General features: G+C 41.3%; 1 protein-coding gene across 1 annotated transcript in view; it reads left to right on the plus strand.

Annotated features, from left to right (window-relative positions):
* dst (dystonin) overlaps positions 1–12,189 on the plus strand; it is a 99,124-nt gene that overhangs the window by 76,517 nt on the left and 10,418 nt on the right. Inside the window, 24 exon segments of the mRNA XM_018689884.2 lie at positions 676–835; positions 1,067–1,393; positions 1,555–1,639; positions 1,961–2,202; positions 2,420–2,557; positions 2,559–2,627; positions 2,781–2,900; positions 3,023–3,130; positions 3,220–3,438; positions 3,522–3,725; positions 4,075–4,306; positions 4,799–5,025; positions 5,121–5,243; positions 5,378–5,479; positions 6,062–6,163; positions 6,461–6,634; positions 6,853–7,008; positions 7,227–7,424; positions 7,987–8,115; positions 8,688–8,858; positions 10,001–10,156; positions 10,575–10,781; positions 11,065–11,184; positions 11,916–12,085. Of these exon segments, the coding sequence (XP_018545400.1) occupies positions 676–835; positions 1,067–1,393; positions 1,555–1,639; positions 1,961–2,202; positions 2,420–2,557; positions 2,559–2,627; positions 2,781–2,900; positions 3,023–3,130; positions 3,220–3,438; positions 3,522–3,725; positions 4,075–4,306; positions 4,799–5,025; positions 5,121–5,243; positions 5,378–5,479; positions 6,062–6,163; positions 6,461–6,634; positions 6,853–7,008; positions 7,227–7,424; positions 7,987–8,115; positions 8,688–8,858; positions 10,001–10,156; positions 10,575–10,781; positions 11,065–11,184; positions 11,916–12,085 (3,939 nt within the window).

Below are 12,189 nucleotides of genomic sequence, written 5' to 3' on the forward strand. Positions count from 1 at the left end.
GCCAATTCATCTTTACACTCCTTCTACTGAAGCTAAAGGAATAGTTCAACATTTTAAGGGAATCCACCTTTTTTCTTTCTTGCCAGGAATTAGATGAAGCCACTCTCTCATGTTTATAAAGTAAATATGAAGCTACAGCTCGCAGCTTACACAGACACTCTAGTTTGTGTACTAATTAAACAAACAACATAGAATGTGTTTATTAGTGAGCTTTAGAGGTGCTTGTAGGCAGATTTTGTTCTGTTCTGACAGAGTCAGACTAGCTGTTTCCCCCTTTTAACAGTGTCTGTGTTAAGCTAAGCTACCTGGCTGTAGCTTCATGTTTACTGACCAGACATGAGAGTGCTATCAATCTTTTCATCTCACTCTCTGCAATAAAGTAAAGTAGCATACTTAATATCAGGCTGTTCCTTTAAAGATGGTCAGTTCACAGTGCACAAAGAGATGAGAGTCTAACTGAAAGTCTTAGCATGAATAAAGAAGATTTATAACACTAAATGACTCAGCAGTTTAGCTTAATTTATATCCAAAAAATGTTGCTGATATTTGCCAATAACATATATTTAATAATAGGTTTGGTAGAAATGAACTTCCCTGTTAGTCTGTCCATATGCTAAAAATGAGACGATTGTACTTTGTTCCTAATCCATCGCTGTTGTTATCCTTATGTATCAGGCACAAGCAACTAGAGAGCATCTTAGTGGTCACTCAGCAGTTCCACGAGACGCTGGAGCCCCTGAGCGAGTGGCTCGCCGCCACAGAGAAACACCTGGCCAACTCTGAACCAATCGGCACTGAGACGTCTAAACTGGAAGATCAGATCTCTCAGCATAAGGTAATAGCCATCATTTTACATCTTTGCCATATGTTTTTGGATGTTTTTATGACTCGATCAGTTGTGTTCAGCTGAATTCAGTTTTGTTCTTTTTGCTTGTTACTTTAAGTTTGTGCTTTTCATTATGTCCCATTCCGTTCTTCATTAAATTTAAGTTTCATATTTTTGTTTTATGTTTGTTTTCTGTTTGTGTCATTTTTCCTCGGTTTGTTTCCCATCCCTTGTGGTCAGGCCTTAGAGGAGGAGATTATGAATCACAGTAAAGACCTGTTTCAGGCCGTCAGTCTGGGTCAGATGCTCAAAACTGTGAGTTCAGTGGACGATAAGGAGTTTGTTCAGTCCAAACTGGACGCCACCCAGGCCGGTTACATTGAGCTCCAGGAGCGGTGCAGGAGGAAAGCCGAGATGCTGCAGCAAGCTCTGGCAAATGCCCAGCTGTTTGGAGAGGATGAAGTGGCCCTCATGAACTGGCTCAATGAGGTGCACACGAGGCTGGGTGAGGTGTCTGTGGAGGACTACAAAATCACTGTTCTTGAAAAGCAGCTGGCAGAACAACGGGTACACACTCCTCCTCAGGCCAAGCATTATGTTGTCCTTCCTTTTAAGTTGCATCATTCTTGTTTCAGTTGATTTTAGTGATTTGTGTGTCATACATTGTTTACGCTGGAAAGTTTTGTGTCACTCTCAGTACCTCTCTAAGGTTGTTTATTTGTTTTCAGGCACTACAAAGTGATATTGAGTTGAGGAAGAAGAATGTTGACCAAGCCATCTCTAATGGGATGGAGCTACTAAAGCAAACAACAGGCATGTCCAACTTTATGACTTTTTTACTAGTTCATACAGCTGAATCTCTGCCCTCAGTTCTGTCTCTGTAATGCAAATCATAAGGCCTCTACCTTATTCAGGGAGCAGCTTAACATTTGTTAAAATCTAATTTTCAGAAAACACTGGCATTCTCCCATCTGCCACCTTATTTTAAGGAATGGTTTGACATTTTGGGAGATACACTTTGCTTTCTTGCCTAGAGATAGATGGGAAGATCACCACTGCACTGGACGTCCACATACTACAGCAGACATACAAATTCCTTTAATTTCTATATAATAAATTACTTTCTATTCATAGGTGATGAGGTGGTTGTTATCCAAGGTAAACTGGATGGTATAAAAGCCAAATATGCTGAGATCAACTCCCTGAGTGATAACGTTTTGAAGACACTGGAGCGTGTTTTGAGTCTCTCATCTAAGCTACAACATACTCACGAGGACCTGAGCTCCTGGCTAGAGAAAGTAGAGGCTGAGATCAGTGCTTTTGCTGATCAGGAGCCAGTGGGTGAGCAGCTCATTCATGCACAAAGCAGGCAGAAGGTAAGTGATTGTGAAATAAAAGTTTGTATTCACTGTTAAGGAAATACACCAACCAGCCACATCATTAAAACCAGTTACCAGTTTTAAGGTTATGGCTGAATGATGGTGTTTATATACAGTAATCTCTAACACACAATGGTTTGGTTTTACAAAAACACATGGGTGCAATTATTATTCCAAAACTAGTGTTTTCTGTGTTTCATACTAATTTGTTAAGGCTTTGCTGAAGGAGACCAAAGACCAAAAACCTGTGATGGACAAACTGAACGAGTTGAGCAGTTCTCTCCTGGATCTGATCCCCTGGCACACTCGTGAGGGTCTGGACAAGCTGGTGACAGAGAATAATGAGAGATACCAGAGCCGTCTGTGACACCATCGCCCAACAGGTCGACCGGATCAATGCTGACATACTCAAGTCACAGCAGGTAAACCAGAGATATTAATAAACATTTTTTTTTCTCATTGGGCTGTATCTCTTTTTTCATTTAATTCTTCCCCTCGTACTTTATGGAAAGAGGAACTTTTTATGGTATTTTCTAATTAGAAATTGAAACATTTTCATTTTTGTCTGTTTCCAGTTCGAACAGGCTGTAGATACTGAGCTCTCCTGGCTGACTGAAGCTGAGAAGAAGTTGCTGTCAATGGACGAGATCAGGCTGGAGCAAGACCAAAACACAACTCAGCTCCAGGCACAGAAGGTTAGCCTGTCACACTGTGTGTGTGTGTATGGATAAACACAGGCCCTCACTTCGCTAAAGTACAGTAAACACAGCAGTTTGTTTTGTAACGTCCAGCCAAACTCACTCTACCGGTTTTCCAGATTTTCTCCATGGACATCATGAGGCACAAAGATGCTGTGGATGAGATTGTGAAAACAGGAAAGGCCATCATGAACAGCAAAAACCCAGAGGAGAAAGAAATCTTGAAGGTGAAAGGAATTTATTCAAATTTGAAGCAGTGAGATAATTCATTAAGAATATGCACATAACTTAAACAATCTTCTTGGTTTTCAATCAGGCTAAGACCCAGACTCTCTTGGAGAAGTACGGTATTGTGAGTCAGCTGAACTCGGAGCGCTGTCTGCAGCTGGAGCGCGCCCACTCTCTGGCCAGTCAGTTCTGGGAGACCTATGAAGAGATGTGGCCGTGGCTTCAGGAGACCTTGACCACCTTCAGCCAGCTGCCCCCACCTGCCATCGAGTATGACACACTCAGGCAGCAGCAAGAGGAGCTCAGGGTAAGACGCCAACAGGACCACACAGTCAGTACAACACACAAATGATGGAAAAAACTAAACTGTATATGTCATGTCCTCTCCAGCAAATGAGAGAGCTGATTGCTGAGCACAAGCCCCACATTGACAAGATGAATAAGACCGGGCCTCAGTTACTTGAGCTCAGCCCAGTGGAGGGAGTGCCCATCAGAGAGAAGTACACGGTTTCTGACCAACTTTACAGCAAACTGAAGGCCGATGTCAAGCAGAGAGCTGCCACTCTGGATGAGGCCATCTCCAAATCCACCCAGGTGAGAAGCAGCTATTTATCAGGTGTTTTTAAGGCTATTTTAATATACATATGGCAGTGTTTTCATAGGTTCTGTCCATCCATGATAACATTTCATAATTTTCAGTCAATTGACTTATTAACTGTCAAATAATCAACTCAACATTTCAGCTCTATTTTGCATGCAGGTATTTATTTTTCAAAAGTTGTCTACAAATGGATTTCACAAATAAGACTTAAAGGCTTTTTTCTTGTTACTTTTCTTGAATGTAGTGTCTTTCTATAACAGGAAAGCCAAACACTTTTCCAGCTTTTCTCATGATATTGCTTTAGAAAGTAAACTGAGGTATTTCCTTTCCTCTCTCCCCCAGTTCCATGATAAAATTGACCCCATGCTTGAATCCCTGGAACGGATCGCTGAGCGTTTGCGACAGCCTCCGTCCATCTCAGTGGAAGTGGACAAGATCAAGGAGCAGATCACTGAAAATAAGTCAGTCTCTGTGGATTTGGAGAAACTGCAGCCTTCATATGAAACACTGAGACAGCGAGGCGAGGAAATGATTGCCCGGTCTGAAGGGGCAGACAAGGACATATCTGCTAAAGGTATGGTATATATCATATTGTCTTATTTGTTTGATATTGTTCCATTCCATTTCTTTTTTGCAGTCCATGTTTATCTAATAAAGCTATTGTTTTATGATGTAATACTCCAAAAAAGACTAAGAGTTTTAACTATAATAGGGCAGTAGGATAATTAAAGGAAATAAAAAACAAATGCATAATAAATTATCAACAGTACCAGAATATCAGGACCATATAAAAGCCCAGACAAAACATTAAGTCTAACATTCATCAAAACATAATTCTTCAAGATCTCAAATTCAGTTTGGATTTGGATTTTTCATGCACCAGATTACGTAAGCTTTCCTACGGGTGTAGCTTTTATGGGAATGCCATTCTTTTTTCAGACACAAGAAAGAATCAAGAGAAATAGACCAAACATTTTCCCATTAAACCTATCAGTGTGAATGTGTGAGATGTGTGTTTGATTTATTTTTCATTCACTCTAATTGTCACTTTTGTTTTTCCCGCAAGCTGTACAAGACAAACTGGACCAGATGGTGTTCCTGTGGAATGACATCCAGGCCTTGCTGGAGGAGCGGGAGGCAAAGCTGCTGGATGTGATGGACCTGGCAGACAAGTTCTGGTGTGACCACTGCGCTCTCATCGTTACCATCAAAGACAGCCAGGACCTGCTGAGGGAGCTGGAGGAGCCCGGAGTCGATCCTTCAGTCGTCAAACAGCAGCAGGAGTTTGTGGAGGTAAACAGATCCTCCATAATAAAATTACTGAATCAACCATAATTAAGAGGGAGGGTGAATCCCTTTGTTTCAAAAACTGCATTTTATTTCCACAGGGATTTAAGGAGGAGATTGACGGGCTGCAGGAAGAGCTTGATGTGGTTCAAAACCAGGGGGCAGAGCTTCTGACTGCCTGCGGAGAACCCGATAAACCTGTGATAAAGAAAAGTCTTGATGAGGTAATGGATTACATGCGAAAGCATCTTTGCAAACAAAATTAATTCTCTTCACTCACTGATATATGAGTGTCCATGCTGATATATATTTATTCGCCTGTAAGTGGCTCTTGCTGATACTCGTGTCATGTTTCCAGGTGAATTCAGCGTGGGAGAATCTCAATAAGACATGGAAGGAGAGAGTAGAGAGACTGGAGGAAGCCATGCAGGCTGCTGTGCAGTTTCAAGACGGCCTGCAGGTACTTTGGATTTTCAAGGGCAACACGATAAAACACTTTATGGGTTTTTGGTAACTTTGGTGAGGCTCTTCCAAAACTTACCTCATGCTTCTGAAAATATTTTTTTTCTTGGTAAGCAGTAGGAGAATATACAGGTACTTGTTCTTAGAGACATAATTAAGTTTGAAAGTGAGTCAACTATTTTTAAAGGCCTTCAGATGAAACCACAGAATGCTGTGCTTTTTATTGCAGTAGACTGTGGTGATACAACATTTTATGAGAGACCTATTAATTTTGAAACAATTAACACCAACTACAGCGCTTTCCTATATTTGGCTCACACTTTAACTCGTATGTATAAAGTTCTTCTACGATCCTTTCATGGTGTGAGAGGAATCTTTTACACAGCTGCTTTAATTTTACTTTAACTTTAAAGATCACACTCACACTCATTTAAGACGATAGTATTCGTTTTCAGGGCTTGTACTGCTACGACCAACCGAAGGATTTGCTGAATGACATGACACTAAGTGTGAAACATGACTCCCTGTGCACTAAGCTTTGTTTTCTCTCAGTAACAATGGTTTCCCACCTTGTACGCAGGGAATGTTTGACTGGGTGGATATTCTGGAGAGCAAACTGGATTCAATGTCACCTGTTGGCACAGACCTGGAAACTGTAAAGCAGCAGATTGTAGAACTCAAGGTACAGTCTCGTATTTCAGCAGAACATGTGAATTCACTTCTGCTATTCACTGTTATAGAAGCTCAGTCATATACCAGCTGTGTTTATGTTGAGTGCTTGAGTCACAATAGGCAATAGTTGGCCTGTTTTGTACAGGTACAAAGGCTCTATGAAAACAACTTCATAAAGTAGTCACATTTGCTTTGATGTACAAATTATACAAATCTTGTGCTGAAAAGGCAAAGCTGGTATTGTCTTTATGTCCTTGTGCTTCTGTTGACTGATTGGGTGGACTACTGTGTGCACTGGCTTTGTCAGGAGTTCAAAGGGGAGGCTTACCAGCTGCAGATTGAGATGGAGCGCCTGAACCACCAGGCAGGCCTCCTGCTGAAGAAGGTGACGGAGGAGGCCGATCGCTGCGCCATCCAGGAGCCGATGTCTGAGCTCAAGATGCTCTGGGACAACCTGGATGAGAAGATCATCAGCCGACAGGTTAGACAAAAGAAGCATACTGGGAAAGGATTTTTTTTTTCCTTTTACACTGATTTAAATTTGATTTAAATGCTACTTCAAATATATACCTCTCCAATTTCATATAAATTTGAAGCCAGTCTCAACAGTGGCTCAAAAGGCTGTGGAATGGGGTTGTGTGCATGTCAAGCGCTTTTACCCACTGCAATATCTAATGGTTTAATCTGTCATTAATCTAGCACAAACTGGAGGGGGGCCTTCTGGCTCTGGGCCAGTTCCAGCACGCACTGGATGAGCTTCTGGCCTGGATGAGCCACACGGAGGAGCTGCTCAATGAGCAGAGGAAGGCCGGAGGAGATCCCAAAGCCATCGAGATAGAGCTCGCCAAGCACCATGTACAACAAACCTCCTCTTGTCTTGTGTTTTTTTTTTCTTTCATGCAAATTCAAATGAGCAGTTTCAGTAAACAGCCATGGGATTAGCAAATGAGCATCAGTAGCAGAGTAAATGTGTGCTCACGATACTTTCATTTAATCCATGGAAATAAAACAACAATATCTATTCTCCTTTACTGAATTATAATGTTTTGTAATATGATCTTTTATCTCCATAGGTTCTCCAGATTGATGTGTTGGCTCATAAATCAACAGTTGAGACAGTGAACAAAGCCGGTAATGATCTGGTAGAGTCCAGTGCTGGTGAGGAAGCCTCTGGTCTACAGACCAAACTGGAGAACCTGAACCAGCGGTGGAAAGCCATCCAGGAGAAGACAGAGCAGAGGAAGCAACAACTGGAGAGTGCTCTGCTTCAGGTATAAAAAAAGTTAATAAGCCTAGACCTCATTTATCATTTATTATTTATTGTTTAATAAGTTGTGATTAAATCGTTTTCACCCAGGGGAACAAGTCGTTCAGTTAAAGTCATAAAGTTCTGTTTAGAGGAGTGATTCCTATCTCTCCCCCCTCCTCATTCCTTTTGCATCCTGTGGAGCTTCTATTCATAACTTTGACATTTAGGGGGCTGCTTTGATGTAAAGGAGGGTATGAGGAACAGAGATATCCTTATGGATTTAGATTTTTATTCAAACTCAAATCTGTGCCAGGTTGAGAGTATTTTCACAGATGAGAATATTTATCAAAAAACAATTAATTCGATTTTAAAAAGGTAGTCATATTTGTGTGATTTTTGATCCAAGCTTTAATTCAATATGTTTAGTTTCTTTTTATTGTACTGCTGAATATCACAGATAGCCAATTTTGCTAGCTAAATGAATCCAAGGAATTAATAACTCAGACATCCTCTCTGAGCCATAGGTTGCTAACAATGAGTGTGTGTGACACCTTTGTTCTGACTCAGGTTGTATTGTGTTGCAGGCCCAAGGTTTCCATGGTGAGATAGAAGATATGCAGCAATGGCTGAAAGACACAGAACGTCAGCTGTTGGCATCAAAGGCTGTGGGAGGCTTACCAGACACGGCCCGGGAGCAGCTTAACGCCCATCTGGTATGTGTTTAACAATATGAAAGGCCGCATGCAGATGGCAGGGCTTGCAAGGAGACGACTATGTCTTTTCTGTGTTTTATCTGAAGTGTGAAAATTAAATGACACTGCAAAATACACTACTTGCATCCCCCTGCAGAAGACGACAAAAAGCTTTTAAAGTGTGTCGAATTGATTTGGGCTTGTCTGACTATAATGAATTTAGGAATGTTTTCCTTCTTTGTTTTCCTTCTCTCTAATGGAAAAACTCAAGACACTTTCACAGCGAGCTCTCCCCAAAGAAGCACCAGTGCTGGCATTTTATGGAACCAAAATAAAAGCAATAACTTTTATCAAATTAGTCACATTATACTGTTTAAATGTTTGCGGAAACATGCCTCTTAAAGTCTCTGTGTGCCTCACTGGGTTCATTCTTTCACCATTTTTGGACTGGATTTGGACTAAGCACAGACAAATTCATTACATGCACTTTGAACACAAAAGTAAAAGTAGAGCTGTCTTTAAGTGTAATTTAGTCTGTTGGACTGAAGCATAGTTCTCCTCATGTCATTGTGTGTGTGTGTGTTTTCTTGCAGGAGTTGTGTTCTGCCTTGGAGGCGAAGGAGGAGCTGTATCAGGAGCTGCTAAACAAGGGTCACCAGCTGCTCATGATGACGCCCGAGGGTCCCGACAGCAACACAGAGCAGGACCTTGCCAACCTGAAGGAGAAATGGGAAGCCGTGCAGGGAAAGGTCGCTGAAAGAAAGGTATGGGAGTCAGTGAATGGCTTTTCACTGCTCTTAGCTTAATGATTCACCAGTGAGGTTCAGTGAGAGATCGCTGACATGCACTTGAGCCATGACTCCGTAGCTGAAAGCCTCTAATCCCAGTGCCGATAATGAATGGTGTAAGGACAGAGTGTTGGCAAGGACACACACAGGATGTGGTCGCACTGTAGATCACAGCAGGCGAGTTGCTGTTTGAGTCAGTGTAGAAAAACAACAGTGGTCTTGTCTCATATGTTGCCATAGTGAAAAGTTGACAAGTGCATTAGATAAATAGCAGAACTAAACTAAATTCTGAGCCAAAATAAAGACTCATCAGTCTAACTGTGTTATTCTTTTGGACGTTTTATTTATATGTTCTACTATTAGAACAACATTTTCTCACTTTTGTTGCTACAATAAATAAACATCAACACTTGACATGACAAAGAAATAAATCACCTCTCCCTTACCACTCTCACTCCAGATATGGAACTCCTCATTCTGGCTGTTTGAGTGTTTGCTGTAGCATTTTTGCCCCTGCTTCCTATTTACCTTGGTCCGGTTCCCGGGAATGTAAAGTCTGGTAAATCATAGAGCTGCACAAGAGTTGCAGCTGCTGGTCAAACTCTCTGCAATGTGACACTTCTCTGGTATAGTGAGTCAAACACAAACTCACTCAAATAATAGAATAAGTAAGTGACTTAAATTACAATTCCATATTTAGGACGACTCTCAACATGATTCACAATGATACTCATTGCTCTGGTCATGTTTGTAATGTCATTAACGCAGCATTTACTGGCATGTGATGAGCCTGTGCCAGTGGCCTCAGCTTAAGCAAACGGATGTTTTTCAGCAGTGGAGATGCTGTGGATGTTTCTCTCATTCAATTAAAAGCTCATCACTCCATTTCTGCTTCACCATCAGCCTCTCCAGAGATGTTAACTTCCTCTGTTTGGCACAATTGAAGCATAATTGTTTTTTTTCCCCTCTCTTCATCAAATGTTGTGGCAACCAGATGGTTTGTTTTCAGCATTGTATAGTGTGATGCAAGTTATAATGGTGCTCTGTTGAGAGATAAAATATAACAGGATTATTTCTATCACTGCACATGCCCCCCTGATAATGTGTTGTGCCTACAGGTGAAACTAGAAGAAGCCTTGACCCTGGCCACGGATTTCCACAACTCTCTGCAGGACTTCATCAACTGGCTGACCCAAGCGGAGCAGACGCTCAACATGGTTTCCCCCGCCTCCCTCATACTGGAGACCATCATGTTTCAGATTGATGAGCATAAGGTAATGTTTGTACAGAGAGGAAGGTTATACAGACTGTGAAGCAAAATGAAATGCTGATGACAAGAAATTTATTTTTAATTACTGTGCATGAAAAAAGGCCATTTCTGAGAAGTTGAAACATTTTCATCTAACTCTGCTTTTATTCAGCTTCGATAGTGTGTCATTTTTTTAAATCAGTGAAAGATTATAAATAATATCAGTATCACATACAAAATTTATGTTTACTAATTCACCATTCTGCTTCGCCAACAATGACTTAATGACTCCATCTGTTTTTTGTTGTTTCTTTTTTTCAAAACAAAGCTTATTAGCACATTCACATGAATTTCATGACCTCTACTTTCAGCTGAAAAGCTTGTTTCTCCTTTATGCCTGACCTAAACCTCTGTCCTCTCTGCACTGTGCTGTTTTTCTGTAGATGTTTGTGACAGAGGTGAACTCACACAGAGAGCACATCATTGAACTGGACAAGACAGGAACACATTTGAAGTATTTCAGCCAGAAACAGGATGTGGTCCTGATCAAGAACCTGCTGCTAAGCGTGCAAGGCCGCTGGGAGAAGCTGGTGCAGAGGTCTGTTGAGCGAGGTCGCCTGCTGGACGATGCAAGGAAGAGGGCCAAACAGGTACGGTTCTGTGCATATTTATCCTGGGTTTGAAACAGGCATTGTTTCACTGCTGTTAGGACTTTTTTATTATCACTGGAAAGCTCTGGAAATAGTATATTAAGCCTGTTTCATATTCTGTCTGCAGCTTGTTATAGCATCTTCATTAGCGTGGGCCTCTTATGTTCTTTGGGCCTGAAAACCTAATCATGTGAACATAAAACAGGACTCTGTAATAAATCAAGTGAAATCATACCTTTTTCAAAAAGCTTTATGCTGTGTTCTTTTCTTTATCCTTCATTAGTTCCATGAATCTTGGAATAAACTGATGGAGTGGTTGGATGAATCTGAGAAGACTCTGGACTCCGAGGTGGAAATTGCCAATGATCCAGACAAAATTAAGATGCAGCTGGCGCAGCACAAGGTGACTGAGCATCGTCTTCTCACGGTTTACTGGGAAAAGAATGAAAGTCAAAATAGCCATGGACCTTTGACAGCATCTACAGCTGAGTTTTATTCAGTTAACGGAAACAACGTCTGGATCCGAACCATTTTTTACAAGCCAGAATAACGAGACAGCTGTTTAACGAATCATATTTCAGTTTTTATTGTAATACATGAGAGTTGGAGGTAGATAATTTTAACAGTAAAAGCTATTTATAGGAATTACTGTATCTACCGAATGCATTACTCGTGCATTTGCTTGTATTACAGACTACCCGGTCCCTTTTGTTTTCTCTGCAATGTTATGTGGTGAGATTGTGCTAATCCTGTCATAATCCCGGGATGGACCGAATGTATTAGGGATGACCTTGCTTTTGGATACTTTTAATCTCTGTGGAGCAGTAGCTCTTGAGTTTTGACCCCCTTTTTTGTTTCCCTCACAGAATAGTGTCTTCTTAATCACAGAACATACACACACACACACACAGAGATTAGGATATTATGCCATGACATGCCAACAGTAGTAAGAAGAAAATCTCTTGAGAAGGTGCACTGTAACCATGTGCGTCCAAAGATGAAGACTCAGATACAGCAATCCTCTAAACGTAACTCTTGATTGTTCATTTTTTAAATACAGTAAAATTACTTTGCTGTTTTGGATATATGACTGAGCTGGGATGGGATTTCTGATCAAATGTTTCTACAATACAGGAGTTCCAGAAAGCTCTGGGGAGCAAACACTCAGTATACGACACCACTGCTCGGACAGGGCGGTCGCTGAAAGACAAGACCTCCCTTCAGGATGATAATCAGAAACTGGACGACATGCTGAGTGAACTGAGAGACAAATGGGACACTGTCTGCGGCAAGTCGGTAGAAAGGTACGTACACGTCTTCCCACGTTTGTTGCCGTATTTTATCCCACCAGACTATTTGCAGTATTTCTAAAGGCCTCTTCACTCACTGTGAATGATTTGTTCTCTCC

Source organism: Lates calcarifer, linkage group LG16_LG22 (genome assembly GCF_001640805.2).
Source record: "Lates calcarifer isolate ASB-BC8 linkage group LG16_LG22, TLL_Latcal_v3, whole genome shotgun sequence".
NCBI lineage: Eukaryota > Metazoa > Chordata > Actinopteri > Centropomidae > Lates > Lates calcarifer.